A 19,678-nucleotide genomic window follows, 5' to 3' on the forward strand; every position below is an offset into this window, starting at 1 on the left:
TGGGCTCCTGTGCACACCTGTGCAATGAGCTCACTGCACGCCTGGGCTCCTGTGCACACCTGTGCAATGAGCTCACTGCACACCTGGGCTCCTGTGCACACCTGTGCAATGAGCTCACTGCACGCCTGGGCTCCTGTGCACACCTGTGCAATGAGCTCACTGCACGCCTGGGCTCCTGTGCATACGTTTGCACATATGTGTACACCTGTGCAATGAGCTCACTGCACACCTGGGCTCCAGTGCACACCTGTGCACACCTGTGCAGTGAGCTCACTGCACACATGGGCTCCGGTGCACACCTTTGCACATTTGAGCACACTTGGCAGAGGGAGGAGCCTGGTTGCGTGGGAGAGGCCTGCCCCTCTAGAGCAGTTCTTTCTCCATCTCTTTAGCAAGTCAGTCCAAAGTCTTGTGAGTTTTGACTGGTGACAACCAAAGGCCGGAATTCCAGGCAACCATGCAGTGACCTCCAACCCCGGATCACACACCCACACCTGGACTGCAAGGTCTCCTGGGAAGGGCCCGCCCCTCAGGCCTTGAGGCCCCAGGCTGGGAGGACTCCCCTCCTTTCCTTCTTCACCCCCGAAATAAACACTCCCTCTCCTGCCCGCTGCACCCCTGTAAGACGACACAAGAAAGTGTTGGGAAGGCCCTAGACCTTTGGGCTCAGTGGATAGAGCATCGGCCTGTGGACCAAAGGGTCCAGGGTTCCATTCCGGTCAAGGGCACATACCTGGGTTGCAGGCTCCTTCCCGGCCCGGGCCCTGGTCAGGGCTCGTGCAGGAGGCAACAGTTGATGTGTTTCTCTCACATCGATGTTTCTCTCTGTCTTTCCCTCTCTCTTCCTCTCTCCCTAAGAACCAATGGAAAAATATCCTCAGGTGAGGATTAACAACAACAAAAAAGTGCTGTGCTGGGAAGGGTTCCAAGCTGGAAGCAGAAGATGCCATGAGCAGTGAGCAATAACCTTACTCATTGCCTCCACGTAGAACATACTGAGCTTAAATCAACACTCCTTTCTTCCGACCGAGCACTCACTCTTACCGCCGAAATGATATGGTCCCATTTAACTCGCCTTCGCTTTGCAAGCTGGTTCGATACAGTGGAAAAAAGGGGGGGGCCTTTTGCCCAATCTCAGTTGCTGCTTTTTTCCTCGTGAATACTATCTGGATGTTTGTGTCCTCATTCTACCTCTCAATGGCATAGGCATCCCACCGCATCTGCTTAGTCTTGATTTTTATCAATGGGGAGAAATTATTAAATTCCCACGAGACGTGAAGAACCACGGTGATGCTCGCCGGGCCTGCTACAGGCAACCAAGACCTTGGCTGCCACCCCCCCACCCCCCACCCCCGCTTCCCACCTGCCCCTCCCTCCACGTGTGTGCGTGCATGTGCGTGCATGTATATGTGTAAGCATGCATGCGTGTGTGTGCGTGCACATGCCTGAGTTTCTCACTCTCCAGCTATCGTGTGCAAAATGGCTGTTCCTGACAGCTCACGGCGTGCCAGCCAGCGCTGAACGGGTTAATTGGCATTTTAAAGAGGTAATTGCGGAGTGTCACCCGCAGGTGATCAGCAGAATTGGGAGGTGGGATGCAGGTCGGCCACCCACCGCAGGCTCTCTCATCTCCGGGAGAAGGCCGGAGACAAAAGCGAAGGCACTGCTGTGTCAGATTTTCCCTTTCAGCTGGAGCCGCTAACCCCCAGCGCTCCCTTTTGAATTCACCGTATGAAGCCGGTGGTTAGGGAAGGGCGGGCTGCGGTCCCTCCTGCCCCAGAATCGCCGTGAGATGCGATTGCAAGCATCCTAGCCAGCGCATCATTGCAAGTGTGTGTGTGTGTGTGTGTGTGTGTGTGTGTGTATTTTTATTTATTTTTTAAATATTTTATTGGATTTTTTACAGAGAGGAAGGGAGAAGGATAGAGAGTTAGAAACATCCATGAGCGAGAAACATCGATCAGCTGCCTCCTGCACATCTCCTACTGGGGATGTGCCCGCAACCAAGGTACATGCCCTTGACCGGAATCGAACCCGGGACCCTTGAGTCCGCAGGCCGACGCTCTATCCACTGAGCCAAACCGGCCAGGGCATGTGTGTGTTTTAATCGTGCATCACGTAGAGGCATGGATTTGTTTGGGAAAGCACTCCCAAATGAATGGGCACAGAGACCGAGGTATTTTAAGACATTTCTGTGACTTTGAGGGTGGGGTCTACAGTGTGACCGTGGGTTTTTAACCCGGCAGTTGGCATTTATAGGCGGTCATGCTTGCCGCGACACAGATACGAAACCACAGCGAGAGGCAGCCCCTGGCACGCACCGTCACTTCTTGGTTTCACCTCGGAAGAAAGTGGCTCGTTGGGTAGTCAGAACGCCTTCCGTTACACTCGAGTGATAGAAAAACAAGGAAGGGGGACTATAGGACGAGGGGATTTCTCACCAGTACGGGTGGGAAGGCGGGAAATCACATCTATGTTCCACGGGGATCAAATGCGCCACTGCCCACATGTAGGCACTCCCACACGTGACCGTGAACTTGGAACGGTCTTCGTCTCCCTCTCTCCCTTGTGGTCCTCCTCACAGTGCCATCTGCATAACAGGTGCTCAATACATACAGGCAAATCCAGTGGCTCTGTGACCAGACTTAGAAAAGGATCATTTACTTCATATAGAATAGTAAGGATTGTGGACTTTGGCTACACCAGAGGAGGCCAGAATTCAGGCCGCCTGTTAAAAAAAAACAACAACAAAAAACACCTGGCTGGTGTGGCTCAGTGGTTGAGCGTCGACCTATGAACCAGGAGGTCACGGAGCGATTCCCGGTCAAGGGCACAGGCCTGGTTATTGCCCTGACTGGTTTGGCTCAGTGGATAGAGCGTCGGCCTGCGGACTAGGGGGTCCTGGGTTCGATTCCAGTCAAGGGCATGTACCTTGCTTGCGGGCATATCCCCAGTGGGGGGTGTGCAGGAGGCAGCTGATCAATGTTTCTAACTCTCTATCCCTCTTCCTTCCTCTCTGTAAAAAATCAATAAAATATATTTTTTTTAAAAAAAGGGCACATGCCTGGGTTGTGGGCTCAATCCCCAGTAGGGGGCGTGCAGGGGGCAGCTGATCCATGATTCTCTCTCATCACTGATGTTTCTCTCTCTCTCTCTCCCGCTCTCCCTTCCTCTCTGAAATCAATAAAACTACATTTTTTAAAAACTACAGCAATTCCAACTCTGGAGAGAGAAAATTAAGTATATACCAGGAATATATTTTCTTATGATAATTGTTTCCTATTGGGGGCTCTCGTCTTCCTTGATGGGGTAGAAGGGGTCATTGTAAAGATATATAAACCTCTCAAACACACGGTGGGTCTTTGCTATGAAAAAAAAGAAAAAATATCAGTCTCCCCCCAGGCCTTGCCCCCCCCCCACACACACACACACCCTGTTCCATTATTCCACCTGCCCTTTGCCTGGCAGCCCAACCCTAAGATTCTTGGCTTGAGCACAAACCCATCATCCAGAGCATGGCTTTGAGTTGGAGAGCCAGAATCTTGGCATAAAATAACCATGGCCAAGTGGCCTGGCAGACAGAGCCTTGAAGCCTGGGCAATGCCACACACACACACACACACACACACACACACACGCACGCACGCACAGCATGCACATGCATGCACACGCGCAGACACACATAGACATAGGCACACACATGCGCGCAAGCACACCCGCACCATCCCACCCCACTGGTTTGGCTCCTCCTGGGCAGCCGCCTGCAAAAGCGCAGGAATCCAGGCCCGGCCCAGGCTCCCCTCCTGTGGGCAGCTTCCGCTGCCACCGAAACGAAGTGGGGGGCATCGCTAAGGATCGGTGCCTCTTCTGGTGCTAACAGAAGGGCGAACAGAACTGTATTCCTTTTGGGCTGGGAAAATTGCTCCCTTTTGCCTCGCCTCCTTGCTATTTATCAAAAGAAATCTCAATTAATCCCCAATTAGTGTAATTAGCACCAATTGACGGTGACTTTAATAACTTGGGGTAATTTCATTTCTCCTATTTCCTATCCACAGCCAATATGACAACCCAAAACGGTGCCATTCTTCCGGGGGGGGACGGCTGTAGGCTTACTTGCCCGTGTCCCTCGATGGGAATTTATTTCTGTGATGTCCCCCTAACAGACATGCATTGAAATCAGTGGGTCCCAACCTGTCTTTGGCCACGCCCCATCTAAGCGTCTCTAACACCCTGATGTGCCCACTCCCCCCCACCACCACCCTCCCGTGACATATAATTTTTATTCAAAAAGTGAGCTCCTTGCCCTGACCGGTTTGGCTCAGTGGATAGAGCGTCGGCCTGCAGACTCAAGGGTCCCAGGTTCGATTCCGGCCAAGGGCATGTACCTTGGTTGCGGGCACATCCCCAGTAGGGAGTGTGCAGGAGGCAGCTGATAGATGTTTCTCTCTCATCGATGTTTCTAACTCTCTATCCCTCTCCCTTCCTCTCTGTAAAAAAACCAATAAAATATATATTTTTTTTAAAAAAAAGTGAGCTCCTATTCACGTGGAGGAAGCCTCAAAGGCCATGAACTTGGTCTAAACAACCTTCCAAAGAACATGGCATCCGTGAGAGAGAAAAATAAAAGAACAAAAGGACAGTGGAAGGACTGAGGAAGAAATCACTAAGAAATTGTTTGAAAATAATAACAACACGGAGTGATATGAAGAAATAGCACATCAAGTTTCAAAACATAGACTAGAGAACTGGAAGGCATACCTATGTCACCATATATACTTACAGGCTGCCTATGAGGCCCCTAGAACCGGAAGCAATGCAAAAAAATTCACGGTTAATAACTCACTCTCGAATTGCCCCCCTGAAACATCACATTGCCCCCCTGTGGGGCGGGTGCCCCACTCTGGGAACCGCTGGCTCCAGTGGTCTCCGGTGGAATTCATTCTAGAACACGTGGGTGGCTGCTTCCCCTTCTGCCTCCCGCATCCCCGTTTCCCCTGGCTCGAGCATAATGCAGGATAATTGAAACAATTTTATTGTCCGGAGCTATTCATTCTAATGTTTCAATGACAGAACATACTGGTCAATTTGACAAGTTAATATGACTTCAGGAGTCATTTGAACTCCTTTCAGCCACCGGGCGCTGAAATTGCTTGTCACCTCTCTTCACCTGCGCAGGGAGCACAGCCAGGATGTGAGGTTGGGGGTGGAGGTGGAGATGGAGAGAGTTCCTCCCTTTGAAACGCAGGTCTGTCAGGAGGGAGAGCAAGTTTCCATCGTTGCGAAGATACCGCCCCTCTTGCCAGGGGTGGGATCGCTCCTAAAAGCAACCCGTGCCCCTCCCGTTTGCCACCGTCATATAAGAAGTCCCTAAAGTTGGTGTCTGGCCCCAGAGGCCAAAGCCTTGGCCAGTCTTCTCTCTCCCTTTCCAAGGATATGAAAGATGGAGACTTAATGGCTCAGGGATCAAACAAGCAGAATCCTTATTCAGGATGGCATTTAAAGTCCATTCTCTAAAACTCAAACACCTCACTGCCCAGTCGGGGTGCGTGCAAGAGGCAACCAATCGAGGTGTCTCTCTCAGATCGATATTTCTTTCCCTTCCCTTCCCTTCCCTTCCCTTCCCTTCCCTTCCCTTCCCTTCCCTTCCCTCCCTCCCACTCTCTCTCAGAAGCAATGGAAAAAAATATTCTCAGGTGAGGATTAACAACAACAAAAACTTCAAACACTAGCCCTGGCCGGTGTGGCTCAGTGGATAGAGCGTCGGCCTGGGGACTCAAGGGTCCCAGGTTCGATTCCGGTCAAGGGCATGTACCTTGGTTGCGGGCACATCCCCATGGGGGGAGTACAGGGGGCAGCTGATCAATGTTTCTCTCTCATCGATGTTTCTAACTCTCTAGCCCTCTCCCTTCCTCTCTGTAAAAAAAAAAATCAATAAAATACATATTTTCTTAAAAACTTCAAGCACCCCAAAACTCTGTACCCCCTGCTATCCAAAATGATCTCATTACAACAAGATTTCAGCAGTAACCGCTTTGCAGGTAAACTGGAAAACACTTATAATTATCTTTTTTTTGTGCGTGCATTTCTGAGCCATTCCTAGGAGCTTTAAATAGACTGTTTACTGTTAGTTTACATATAACAAAAAAACCCCAAACAACCCTTCTTTAAACTAGATAGCTTAGAAGTGTGTTCTGTCTAAATAGAAGTGGAAATGTGCTGGGGTCCTGCCCAGCGGGTCCAGGGGTCCCCAAAGGTGTGGACGGAGTCGGCAAAGAAGGAATGACACGGAGACAGCGTTCAGTTGATCAGCAGCCTAGCCAGGATCTCCAGCCAGGATCTCCAGCCAAGTTCTCGTCCGGACCTCCAGAGAGGTTCTGCTGGTTCTCCAGCCAGGTTCTGTCTGAGATCTCCAGCCATGTTCGGTCACCAGGTTCTAGTCAGGTTCTCTTGCCAATTTCTGTAGTCCGGTTCAGTCCAGGATCCCCTGCCATGCTCTCTTGCCAGGCTCCGCCTCCAGGCTCCGAGGCCAGTCCCTGTCCAGGATTCTCCGGCATGCTCTCGCCAGCGAAGTTCTTCTGTCTCTAGAGAACGTTCTGTGTAGGTTCTGTGTCTAGGCTCTGTCTCTCTTGGTCCTGTCTTCCAAGCCCTGTGTCCTAAGTTCTGTGTTCTAAGTTCTGTCTCTTGCTGTCTTGTTACATCTGTATTTATACCAGTTGATTCAATCCTATCAATCTCTATTACAAAGGTTAGGGCGTTTCTTATCTCCATTCCAGGGAGTAAAGATTGTGTAGCTTAAGCATGATTGTTCATAGTTAAAGTGATTAATTACCCGCCTGGAACTTAGTTGAGGGGTTTTATTCCCTCCCTAAGTTCAGGGGAAAATCCCTACCTGGGGATTCAACCTTTCTCGGAGAGGTGACCTTGGTTAAAACACAGCGCCAAGAAGGTGAGCAAACATATTAAGAACCGTATGCCATATATGCCAGGTCCCTTGAAACAGCAAGGATGGACCGGCTCCCGGCAAATTCCCCCTTTTTTATTTTTTAAAAGCAGGCATTAAAAAGAAAAACCTCAAATGCTCTCTTATATCCATTTTAAGAGTAGGATTGGCGCTTTCTGCTATTACCTGAGTCCTGATCTATCACCCCAGGGAGAGCTTGCCAATCCTGCACTTTCCCAGGGTAGAAAGGCTGCAGTGGGGTTAAGGATAAGGCTCCTTGGGCCTACCTTCTCCCATGCCATTACATTTACCTTTCCTTCCTCAGAAAAGCATGGACATACTTCTTGTATAAAACGTTCTGTCTGACTGGGAGTAACCTTAATTCCTCTGCTAGCAAGCATATGTGTTAAAAGATCAATACAGAGTCTTATTTCTTTAGACTCAGTATGGCACATCTTCTTAATCTAAAGATCAATACAGAGTCTTCTTTCTTTGGACTCAGTATGGCACATCTTCTCAATCTAAGAATCAATACAGAGTCTTCTTTCTTTGGACTCAGTATGGCACATTTTCTCAATCTAAGAATCAATACAGAGTCTTCTTTCTTTGGACTCAGTAAGGCACATCTTCTCAATCTAAGTTCTGTATTATCCACCTTCTTACCCTACTTATCCTCTATAGGGGGGTCTGTAGCACCCTGGTGGAGTCCTATCCGTCCCGAGTGTGGGGGTTCTCAATGGGGGGGGGGGGGCTTACCTAGGGGAATCCTTTTCCAGGGGTTCCCGAAGGTGTGGATGGAGTCGGTGAAGACTATCCACCCTCTTCCTATGGTGGAGTCCTATCCATCCTGAGAGTGGGGCTTACCTAGGGATCCCTGTTCGGGCGCCAGATGCCGGGGTCCAACCCCAGCAGGTCCAGGGGTTCCCAAAGGCGTAGACGGAGTCGGCGAAGAAGGAATGACACGGAGACAGCGTTCAGTTGATCAGCAGCCTAGCCAGGATCTCCAGCCAAGTTCTGGTCTCGATCTCCAGAGAGGTTCTGCTTCAGATCTCCAGCCAGGTTCAGTCACCAGGTTCTAGTCAGGTTCTCTTGCCATGTTCTATAGTCAGGTTCAGTCCAAGATCTATTGCCATGTTCTCTCCAGTGAAGTTCTTCTGTCTCCAGGCTGGGTGTAGGTTCTGTCTTCTGAATTCTGTCTGTTGTTGTCTTGTTGCATCTGTATTTGTACCAGTTGATTCCAATCCTATCAATCTCTATTCCAAAGGTTAGGGCATTTCTTATCTCCATTCCAGGGAGTAAAGATTATGTAGCTTAAGCATGATTGTTCATAGTTAAAGTGATTAATTACCCGCCTGGAACTTAGTTGAGGGGTTTTATTCCCTCCCTAAGTTCAGGGGAAAATCCCTACCTGGGGATTCAACCTTTCTCGGAGAGGTGACCTTGGTTAAAACACAGCGCCAAGAAGGTGAGCAAACATATTAAGAACCATATGCCATATATGCCAGGTCCCTTGAAACAGCAAGGATGGACCGGCTCCCGGCAGAAATGCATTGTGGGGCCTCTGCATCGTCCCAAGAAAATCCCCGATTCTCATAACCTCGGTGAGGTCCTGACCAGCCGATGCTGGTTTCTTCATTACAACCGCCAATGCTTTCTGGACTATTTGGGCCCGTGATTCCTGCTTGAGAAACATCTTTTATTTTTTTTTTTTTTTTTTTTTTTTTTAATATATTTTATTTATTTTTTACAGAGAGGAAGGGAGAGAGAACAGAGAGTTAGAAACATCGATGAGAGAGAAACATCGATCAGCTGCCTCCTGCACATCTCCCACTGGCGATGTGCCCGCAACCCAGGTACATGCCCTTGACCGGAATCGAACCTGGGACCCTTCAGTCCACAGGCCGATGCTCTATCCACTGAGCCAAACCGGCCTCGGCATGAGAAACATCTTTTAAAATGCCTCGTTCTTTCTTGGGGGAACTGATTTTAACTTTGTCTCCTTGGGCAAGCTACCTGGACCTCGAGGCTCACCCTCTGGCTACTTCTAAGCAGTATGACCACAACATACATGTCTTCTCCATGTTTCATGGGCCGGCCACGGTGTTGCGCATGGCTTATCACTTTGTTATTTTCATTTTTATTTTTTTGTAATCCTCACTCGAGGATAATTTCCCATTGATTTTTAGGGAGAGTGGAAGAGAGAGGGAAAGACAGAGAGAAGCATCGATGTGAGAGAAACACATTGATTGGTTGCCTCCCACACACCCCCAACCAGGGCCCAGGCCGAGGAGGAGCCTGCAACCGAGGTACATGCCCGTGACCGGAATCGAACCCGGGACCCTTCAGTCCACAGGCCGATGCTCTATCCACTGAGCCACACCGGCCAGGGCAGCACTTGGTTCTTCATCGTCTCACTTTGTTTTTGAATGATTCCCATTCATTTGCACGGGAAAAGGGCTTTGCTTTCCAGCATCCAGACAGGTTCTTGGTCCCCTTAGGAAAAAAAGCATATTAACTAAGAAGCATGATATTCAAGGGAACAAGTCAAGACGGTTCTTAGATTTCTTAAAAGGCTTTCTCTATACCTCTGATGTTCTGAAGACATAAAATCCCAAGTCAATTTGTACAAAGAAATAAGTCAAAGATTCTCCTCCCTGACCCCCACTCCCCAGTCAATGGGTGGAACAGTCTGTGGATGAATGTTTTAGAATATAGAGTTTGAACCCAGCCGGTGTGGCTCAATGGTTGGGCATCGACCTATGAACCAGGAGATCACGGTTCGATTCCCGGTCAGGGCACATGCCCAGGTTGTGGGCTCGATCCGCAATGTGGGGCCTGCAGGAGGCAGCCGATCCATGATTCTCTCTCATCATTGATGTTTCTAGCTCTCTCTCCTCTCCCTTCCTTCCTTTGAAATCAATAAAAACATCTTTTTAAAAAGTAGGATATATAGTTGGAGATTTTTCAGTTAAAAGCGGTCATGAGTTTGCTCAGAGCAGGATGGTATTCGGCCTTCCATGTGATGATCTATTTGTGTATAAAAACCCTACCATTGCAAAAGGAAAAAAAGTGGGGGGAGGAGGAAAAATCAAAGTGCTCAGCCAAGATACATCAGAGAGATCGCACGAAAGAAAAGCATAGCTTTCGAGCCCCCGGAATTCTTGACCAAAGAACTAGTTAGTCCCAGGTCAACATCAAAAGGCGCCGGCATTCTCTGTGGCTGCTAGACTTTTCTGTGATGTCTCTCACCCTCCGTCTCAGAGTCATCAAAAGTCACATGGGGGAAAAAAAGAAAAAAAAAGACGGGCTATCCCTTTAAAATTAGATCATCGCTTTGCGTTAATATGCAGAATGAGTTGTCAATTGACCAGACAACCAACGCACTTCCTCATCGCCTCATGTTCACGTCCGTCTATGAATATTTCAAAGCCCTGGTGTGCGCTCGGCCATTTGGGCTGCAAGCGAAGGCGGATCGCAGTGTAAAACCCTTCATTTTTTGAGCCCGTCTCAGAGGGCTCCTCTCTCCCTTTTCCAGGGTGTCATTAAAAATCTGGTGCCAAGAGCCAGGGACTTGGCAAGGTTTGCAATATAATTTGCAATCTGCAAGGTTTGCTGGCTCGCCCCCCACCGCCCCCCCCCCCCGCCTCCCCCCCTCACCAGCCTGCCTGCGAGAGTCAATAGGGGGCAGCGCTCATCTGTCTAAAAGAAAAATAGCCACATACTAATTAGAATTCTATTTGCCAGAAGCCTCCGAGTTGCTGTGCTTATAGATTTCAAGCTTCTTTTGTTTGAATGAAATTGCCAACTTTTTTTTTTTTCCTCTTCTTCCTTCTCTGCGGTAGCGGCTTCCCAGTTGGATGGGAGGGGGTGCAAGGAGTTCCTGGGGAGGTGAGGGCGGGAGGGGAGTCGTAGCCATGGCCATACTGAGGCAGGGTCAGGGTTGTGTCTTTAAAAAAAGAAAAAAAATAAGGCTGGGATGCTTTTCAGGGAGCCAGTCCTGTGTTTCTGGGTGTTGTTCCGGGGGAACCGGTGGGTGGCTGGAAGGTCAAAGGGTGCCGGAAGCCGGTCCATCCTTGCTGCTTGACACAGTCGCTGCAGGAAAGAAACATCTGCACAGCATATGTTTCAAGGGACCTGGCGTATATAGCATACTGTTCTTAATATGTTTGCTCCCCTTAGCGCTGTGTGTTTTAACCAAGGTCTCCTCTCTGAGAAAGGTTGTTTCCCCAGGTAGGGATTTTTCCCTGAAGTCAGGGAGGGGATGAAACTCCTTAACTAAGTGCCAGGCGGGTAGTTAATCACTTTAACTACAAACAATCATGCTTAAGCTACATAATCTTTACTCCCTGGAATGGAGATAAGAAACGCCCTAACCTTTGTAATAGAAATTGACAGGATTAAAATCAACTGGTATAAATACAGATGTAACAAGACAATAAGCAGCAGAACTTCTCTGGAGATCCAGACCAGAACTTGGCTGGAGATCCTTGGCTAGAGATCCTGGCTAGGCTGCTGATCAACTGAACGCTGTCTCAGTGTCATTCCTTCTTTGCCGACTCCATCCACATTCTTTGGGGACCCCTGGACCTGCTGGAGTTGGACCCCAGCATCTGGTGCCCGGAGCCAGTTCCCACGGAGGCTGGGGTGGTGCAGTGCTGGACGCTCGCAGGGATCCTTACTCCCCAAGGGCCTCGAGGTGAGTGCCGGGAGGCAGCAGCGCTGATTCTCCGGGGCCGGCTCCGCCGGAGTGCCCGGGGACAGGGACAGCCGTCGCGCTCGGACCTCCGCCGGGACCCCTTCCGAAAGGGTGTGCACAGCCATGGAGGGCGCAGAGCTGGTGGGGAAGATCCTTTTCACCTGGCTGCCGCTGGTGCTCAGCCTCATCCTCCTGCCTTCGGCCTTCGGGGTGTCTCTGGGCATCTCCGAGATGTACATGAAGATCCTGGTGAAAACTTTCGAGTGGGCCACGTTACAATTTGAAAAAGGAGTCCCAAAGGAGTCAGTTCTTAAAAACTCAGCTTCTGTTGGTATTATCCAAAGAGATAAGCCACCAATGGAAAAAGGTCTCTTTGGTCTGCGAGGAAGGGACTTTGAGCTGTCTTTTATTTCTCCAAGAAGGGATTGGAAGCCATTGTGGAAGATGAAGTGACCCAGAGGTTCTCCTCAGAGGAGCTAGTGTCATGGAATCTCCTCACAAGGACCAATATAAATTTCCAGTACATCAGTCTGCGGCTCACCATGGTGTGGGTGCTGGGCGTCATAATACGCTACTGTGTCTTATTGCCTCTGAGGGTTACCTTGGCTTTCATTGGGATCAGCTTGTTGGTTATTGGAACGACACTGGTTGGGCAGCTTCCAGACAGCAGTTTAAAAACCTGGCTAAGTGAGCTGGTCCACCTGACCTGCTGCCGGATCTGTGTGCACGCCCTCTCTGGGACCATTCATTATCACAACAGGCAGTACAAACCCAAGAAGGGAGGCATTTGTGTTGCCAACCATACTTCCCCAATAGATGTTTTGATCTTAACAGCGTATGGATGCTATGCTATGGTTGGCCAGGTTCATGGTGGATTGATGGGAATTATTGAGAGAGCTATGGTTAAGGCTTGCCCACATGTCTGGTTTGAACGCTCAGATATGAAGGATCGACACCTGGTTACTGAGAGACTACGAGAACACATTGCTGATAAGAAAAAATTACCCATATTAATCTTTCCTGAAGGAACTTGCATCAATAATACTTCCGTCATGATGTTTAAAAAGGGAAGCTTTGAAATTGGAGGAACCATATATCCAGTTGCAATTAAGTCTAACCCTCGGTTTGGTGATGCCTTTTGGAACAGTAGTAAATACAACATGGTGAGCTACCTGCTTCGAGTGATGACCAGCTGGGCCATCGTCTGTGATGTGTGGTACTTGCCTCCCATGACGAGACAGGAAGGAGAAGATGCAGCCCAGTTTGCTAACAGGGTTAAGTCTGCTATTGCTAGACGAGGAGGACTGACTGAGCTTCCCTGGGATGGTGGGTTGAAGAGAGATAAGGTGAAGAACACTTTTAAGGAAGAGCAGCAGCAGAACTACAGCAAGATGATTGTTGGCAATGGGTCCCTCAACTCTGAATCCGACTGACTGCCACCCTGGAGATAAAGTTTGGCTTCCCAGACTAGCCCTTAGAATGGAGTGTGTGTGTGTGTGTGTGTGTGTGTGTGTGTGTGTGTGTGTTTGGGGGGGCATTGTTTTCTTTTATTGTTTGTTTTTTTATTGTAAACATTTTCTACTGGATGATGGTCTCTACCTTTTTATGCCAGAGGCAGAACCCTTTGGTATCCTTTTGTTGTTGTTGGAGCATTAGCCTCCTGGATTGTAAGGTAGTTGACCGAGTTTAAACAGATTCTGCCTTCTGTACGATGATTCTGTCATTGAATGAATACTTCTACAGGAAAAAGTACTTGAAAAACATTTTTGGAACTCTTTGTGTTTGGAGTCATTGATATGGTCATTCTCAAAAAGTATCCCATGCCCCCTCTCACCACTCCTGTTCAACATAGTACTGGAAGTGTTAGCCATTGCAATTGGGCAAGAAGAAGAAATAAAAGGCATCCAGATTGGAAAAGAGGAAGTAAAACTGTCCTTATTTGCAGACGACATGATATTATACATACAAAACCCTAGAGACTCCATCCAAAAGCTACTAGACTTAATACATGAATTTGGCAATGTAGCAGGATACAAAATTAACCCCAAGAAATCTGAGGCATTTCTATACACCAATAGTGAACTTTCAGAAAGAGAGATTATAAAAACAATCCCCTTTACCATCGCACCAAAAAAATTAAGCTACCTAGGAATAAACTTAACTAAAGAGGTAAAAGACCTCTACTCAGAAAACTACAGGACGTTGAAAAAAGATATAGAGGAAGACATAAACAGATGGAAGAACATACCGTGTTCATGGATTGGTAGAATCAACATCATTAAAATGTCCATACTACCCAAAGCAATCTATAAATTCAACGCACTTCCCATTAAAATACCAACGGCATACTTCATAGATCTAGAACGAACTCTCCAAAAATTCATCTGGAATAAAAAAAGACCCCGAATAGCTGCAGCAACCCTGAAAAAGAACAAAGTAGGTGGGATCTCAATACCAGATATCAAGATGTATTACAAAGCCACTGTTCTCAAAACTGCCTGGTACTGGCACAAGAACAGACATATAGATCAATGGAATAGAATAGAGAGCCCAGAAATTGGCCCGAACCAATATGCTCAATTAATATTTGACAAAGGAGGCAAGAACATACAATGGAGCCAAGATAGTCTCTTCAATAAATGGTGTTGGGAAAATTGGACAGATATGTGCAAGAAAATGAAACTAGACCATCAACTTACACCATACACAAAAATAAACTCAAAATGGATAAAGGACTTAAATGTACAACAGGAAACCATAAAAATTCTAGAAGAATCCAAAGGCAACAAAATCTCAGACATATGCCAAAGCAATTTCTTCACTGATACAGCTCCTAGGACACTTGAAACCAAAGAGAAAATGAACAAATGGGACTACATCAAAATAAAAAGCTTCTGCACAGCAAAAGAAACCATCAACAAAACAACGAGAAAACCCACTGTGTGAGAAAACATATTCGCCAATGTCATATCTGATAAGGGCCTAATCTCCAAAATTTATAGGGAACTCATACAACTTAACAAAAGGAAGATAAACAATCCAATCAAAAAATGGGCAAAGGACCTAAATAGACACCTTTCAAAAGAGGACATTCAGAAAGCCAAGAGACATATGAAAACATGCTCAAAGTCACTAATCATCCGAGAGATGCAAATCAAAACAAAAATGAGGTACCATCTCACACCTGTCAGACTGGCTATCATCAACAAATCAACAAACGACACGTGCTGGAGAGGATGTGGAGAAAAAGGAACACTTGTGCACTGCTGGTGGGAATGCAGACTGGTGCAGCCACTATGGAAGACAGTATGGAGTTTCCTCAAAAAACTGAAAATGGAACTCCCATTTGACCCTGTGATCCCACTTCTAGGAATATATCCCAAGAAACCAGAAACACCAATCAGAAAGGATATATGCACCCCTATGTTCATAGCAGCACAATTCACCATAGCTAAGATCTGGAAACAGCCTAAGTGCCCATCAGTAGATGAATGGATTAGAAAACTGTGGTACATCTACACGATGGAATACTATGCTGCTCTAAAAAGGAAGGAACTCTTACCATTTGCAATGGCATGGATGGAACTGGAGAGCATTATGCTAAGTGAAATAAGCCAGTCAATGAAGGAAAAATACCACATGATCTCACTCATTCATGGATAATAGAGACCATTATAAACTTTTGAACAATAATAGATACAGAGGCAGAGCTGCCTCAAACAGATTGTCAAACTGCAGCGGGAAGGCCGGGGAGGGTTGGGGGGCAGGAGGTAGGGGGGTAAGAGATCAACCGAAGGACTTGTATGCATGCATATAAGCATAACCAATGGACATAAGACACTGGGGGATAGGGGAGCCTAGGGGACTGTCTAGGGCGGGGGGGGGGGGGGAATGGACACATATGTAATACCCTTTGTAATACTTTAAGCAATAAAAATAAAATAAAATAAAGTATCCCAAACTCTTTTTTTCCTGATTAGCTTTCTCATGCCATTTTTTAACCTCTTCCTTCAGTCTCTTAAACAGTGGGGTCAGGTTAGCATCAGGGCTATGTTCTCCTGCAAGCCTGAAAAGAAAAATGGAGGGCAGTATTTAGGAGAAAGGACAACTCCGTGGCCATCTGACCTGAAAGCCAAATGACAATGTTAATATTTTTTACTAGTGTGTTTGGAGAGAAATACCATTTGGTGAGCTTTACCAAAGAGAAGTGAGTCCAAGTTACTGTGTGAGTGGGTTTATATGTAGGCACATTGTCAATAAATGCATTTAGCCAGAAACTGGTGATAACGTTTTTAGTTTTCCTGGTTTGTATGCTAAAGATATGCACCTAGCACCTCTCCCATCTACTATAACCAAACACATTTCAAATAGGAGGAGCCTTTTATAATAACAACAAAAATCACATTTAGTGTCAAGCAGCAAGGATGGACCGGCTTCCGGCAAAAGGGCAGAGGCCCCCAGCCCACACCCCTTGCCTGATGCTGAGATTCCGCGGGGTACAGCCACACATTTGTACCCTGTGCAAAGCCAGATGGTCCCGCTCTGGCCGGGACCACAAAGCTGGCTCATAATGGAATGAGTCTCCCTGGCTGGGTTAGCCATTCCTCCCGCAGGTGGGGGATGGGGCCCGCAGGACCGAACCCCGGGAAAGGGCCCTGATCGTATTGGCCAGTTTTTAGTAATCCTTTTCCTAACGTTCTCCTGGTGCCTTAGGGGAAGGCCCAAATTTCCCAGGAAGAATTTGAAAATAACATCCGGGTTCTATTTCAAGAATTGCAACACCAACCCTGGCCGGTTTGGCTCAGTGGACAGAGCGTCAGCCTGTGGACTGAAGGGTCCTGGGCGCGATTCCGGTCAAGGGCACACACCCTGGTTGCCAGCTGGATCCCCAGGAGGGGCCGTGCAGGGGGCAGCCGATCCATGATTCTCTCTCATCATGGATGTTTCTCTCTCTCTCTTCCTCTCCCTTCCTCTCTGAAATCAATCAATCAAAACAAAACAGAATAAAAAGAGAAGTGCACACCGGCACCAGGAATCGCGGGCTCCGAAACAGGATGCACGTGTATTGCGAGGAATCCCACAGCGGTTGGGTGCAATGCCGTAGCCAGGCGTGGATCCGTGGGTCTAAGGAGGAGCTGGAGTCCGGCTTCGCGGGTCCCAGGCGATTTGCCTCTGAGCTAAGCCGACAGAAAGGCTGTCCCCGGCTTAGTATGAAGTCACTTGTGCTTTGAAACACAGAAGCGGGAAACATAGACGCTTTCAGGGGCTCTATGTGACAATGCAGTGCGCAGTCCACATGCAGTTGTCCACAGAACAATGAGATATGGCCCGTGGGAATGGGTAAAGGCAACGTTGTGGTAAATATAATAGAATTGTATCGACTGATATACATCGCAGACAGGGGGCCGCCTGGTCCCGAAGTCGAAGGAAAAGACTTTGCTTTAGAGCAGCGGTTCTCAACCTGTGGGTCGCGACCCCTTTGGTGCTCGAACGACCCTTTCACAGGGGTCGCCTAAGACCATCGGAAATCACATAGATAATTACATATTGTTTTTGTGATTCATCACTATGCTTTAATTATGTTCCGTTTGTAACAATGAAAATACATCCTGCATATCAGATATTTACATGACGATTCATAACAGTAGCAACATGACAGTTATGAAGTAGCAAGGAAAATAATTTTTTGGTTGGGGGTCACCACAACGTGAGGAACTGTATTAAAGGGTCACGGCATTAGGAAGGTTGAGAACCACTGCTTTAGAGCAAAATGGCTCTTTTTGTTTTCTGTTTTCTTTTTTCTTTTTTTCACGTTGTAGCCTAGACATTGGGGCTGGATCTGGAGTGTTTTATCCATCAGCACCTCCCAAAGAAAAATGTTTCTTCCTGCCTTTTTCTAAAATATGATGGCTGATGAAAGTGTAAAAACCAGCCCTAACCAGTTTAGCTCAGTGGATAGAGCGTCGGCCTGTGGACTGAAGGGTCCCAGGTTCGATTCCAGTCAGGGGCATGTACCTTGGTTGCGGGCACATCCCCAGTAGGGAGTGTGCAGGAGGCAGCTGATCGATGTTTCTCTCTCATGAATGTTTCTAACTCTCTAGCCCTCTCCCTTCCTCTCTGTAAAAAATCAATAAAATATATTTTTTCAAAAAAAATATGCAAAAACCAAAAGGGACCTTCATGAATGAAAGAAAGAGAAAGGAAGGAAGGGAAGAGAAAGAAAGAATGAAAGAAAGAAAGAAAGAAAGAAAGAAAGAAAGAAAGAAAGAAAGAAAGAAAGAAAGAAAGAAAGAAGCATAACTTCTTATCTGCTTAATGTTATTTATTTATGAATAGACAGCCCAATAGAAGAGAATTAAATCTTACTTTTGCTGGCCCACCTACTACCTGAAGTCAGTCCCAAGGTAATGTCTCAGAGAAATTTGCTAAACAGCAGATCTCACAGACCTCACAGAGGCGAGGGAGGCATCCCCTGGAGCGGACACGTTTTCGCTGAAGTCATTTTGAGGGCCGGGTCGTGACTCAGCAAACACTTCCTTTGATTGTGTCCTTACAAAAGCAAAACTGACAGGGTGTCTAGAAGTGATGAGTTCCTATATTGGAAATTGCAGTTGTTAGTTACGGAAGCATTTCCTTCTTCTTCTGTGCGTGCCTTTAAATTTCTGAATAGCCCCGTGGTTGGTTCAGTGGTTGAGCAGCGACTCTGAGCCAGGAGGTCACGGTTCGATTCCCGGTCAGGGCACATGCCCAGGTCGCGGGCTCCATCCCCAGTGTGGGGCATGCAGGAGGCAGCCAATCAGTGATTCCCTCTCATCATTGATGTTTCTCTGTCTCCCTCCCTTTCCCTTTCTCTCTGAAATCAATAAAAAATATATTTTTTAGAAATTTCTTAATAGTACTCGTGCTGGAAAAAAAAAACATTTGATGCCTGCAGTATCGTGTCCAGCCCAGAGCCAACTGCTCACAATGCCTTTTGCAATTCCAAGCCTCCGAGAATGCGGGCCTTTTTTTTTTTTTTTTTTATCTGTTCTTATTATTAAAAAGTGGCAGAAGGCAGAGTGGCAGAAGGACCCGACCCATGAGATGGCACCTCTCACCAGGGCACTTCTCCCCGCAGTCTGCAGGCCAGACCTAGTTTGAACTCACTGTCATGTCCTCGATTTCCCTCCATTCTTGGCCCCACCCCCCACCCCCGTCTTTATCCGCTTTTGTGTATAGACGGAGGCTGTTTACCGGACACCTGTAAACCTTTTCCTGCCCCAAACCACAGTCAAATGTTCATTGGAAATCTGGACTCAGAATTAAGCAGCAGCGACAGTGCCGGGGTCCTGGACGGCGGGCCATCGCGGAGCCTAAACTTGGAGCCAGTGATGGAAATGAATGTGGGGAGACTCTGATGTCCCCCGGGGTGCTGTCCTAACTCCCACAGAGACCAGGGGTGGGGAACCTTTTCTCTACCAAGGGCCGTTTGGATATTTATAACATCCTTCAGAGGCCATACAAAATCATCAACTTAAAAATGAGCCTGCAAGGCCAGCCGGTGTGGCTCCGTGCTTTAGAGTTTACCGAGGAACCAGGAGGTCACGGTTCGATTCCTGGTCAGGGCACATGCCTGGGCTGCTGGCTCCATCCCCAGCAGGGGGCGTGCAGGAGGCAGCCAGTCAGTGATTCTCTGTCATCATTGATTTTTCTATCTCCTTTCTTCCTCTCTGAAATAAATTATAAATATATATATATATATATATATATATATATATATTATATATTATATATTATAAAAAATATATTTTTTTCCAAAAATTCATGCAAGATTTGAATTTTGCTTGAGCATTAACAACAACAACAAAAAATAAAAGCCTAATGTTACTTGGTTTATTGAATCAGATTCTAATATCTGTTGCCCTTTGATTTCAATCCCTTCAATTTGATAAGCATTACCAAGTACCAATGATGGCCCAGGAGCAGGGACAATGAAGACCACGGCTTTGCGTATGTGCCAGCAAAACCATGGAGGCCATTGACCCGGTGTGCTATTCCATCCA

At 47.4% G+C, this 19,678-nt stretch overlaps 1 protein-coding gene across 1 annotated transcript; it reads left to right on the forward strand.

The window, feature by feature from the left end:
* Window positions 1–11,685: 11,685 nt before the first annotated feature.
* LOC132222734 (glycerol-3-phosphate acyltransferase 3-like) lies at window positions 11,686–16,043 on the forward strand. Its single transcript, XM_059677923.1, is given in 3 exon segments — window positions 11,686–12,036; window positions 12,039–13,435; window positions 15,589–16,043. Coding segments are annotated over 2 exon segments (1,308 nt in total). The 5' UTR covers window positions 11,686–11,759; the 3' UTR covers window positions 13,070–13,435; window positions 15,589–16,043.
* The last annotated feature ends 3,635 nt before the right edge of the window (window positions 16,044–19,678 follow it).

The sequence above is a fragment of the Myotis daubentonii genome, chromosome 21 (genome assembly GCF_963259705.1).
Source record: "Myotis daubentonii chromosome 21, mMyoDau2.1, whole genome shotgun sequence".
Taxonomy (NCBI): Eukaryota; Metazoa; Chordata; class Mammalia; order Chiroptera; family Vespertilionidae; genus Myotis; species Myotis daubentonii.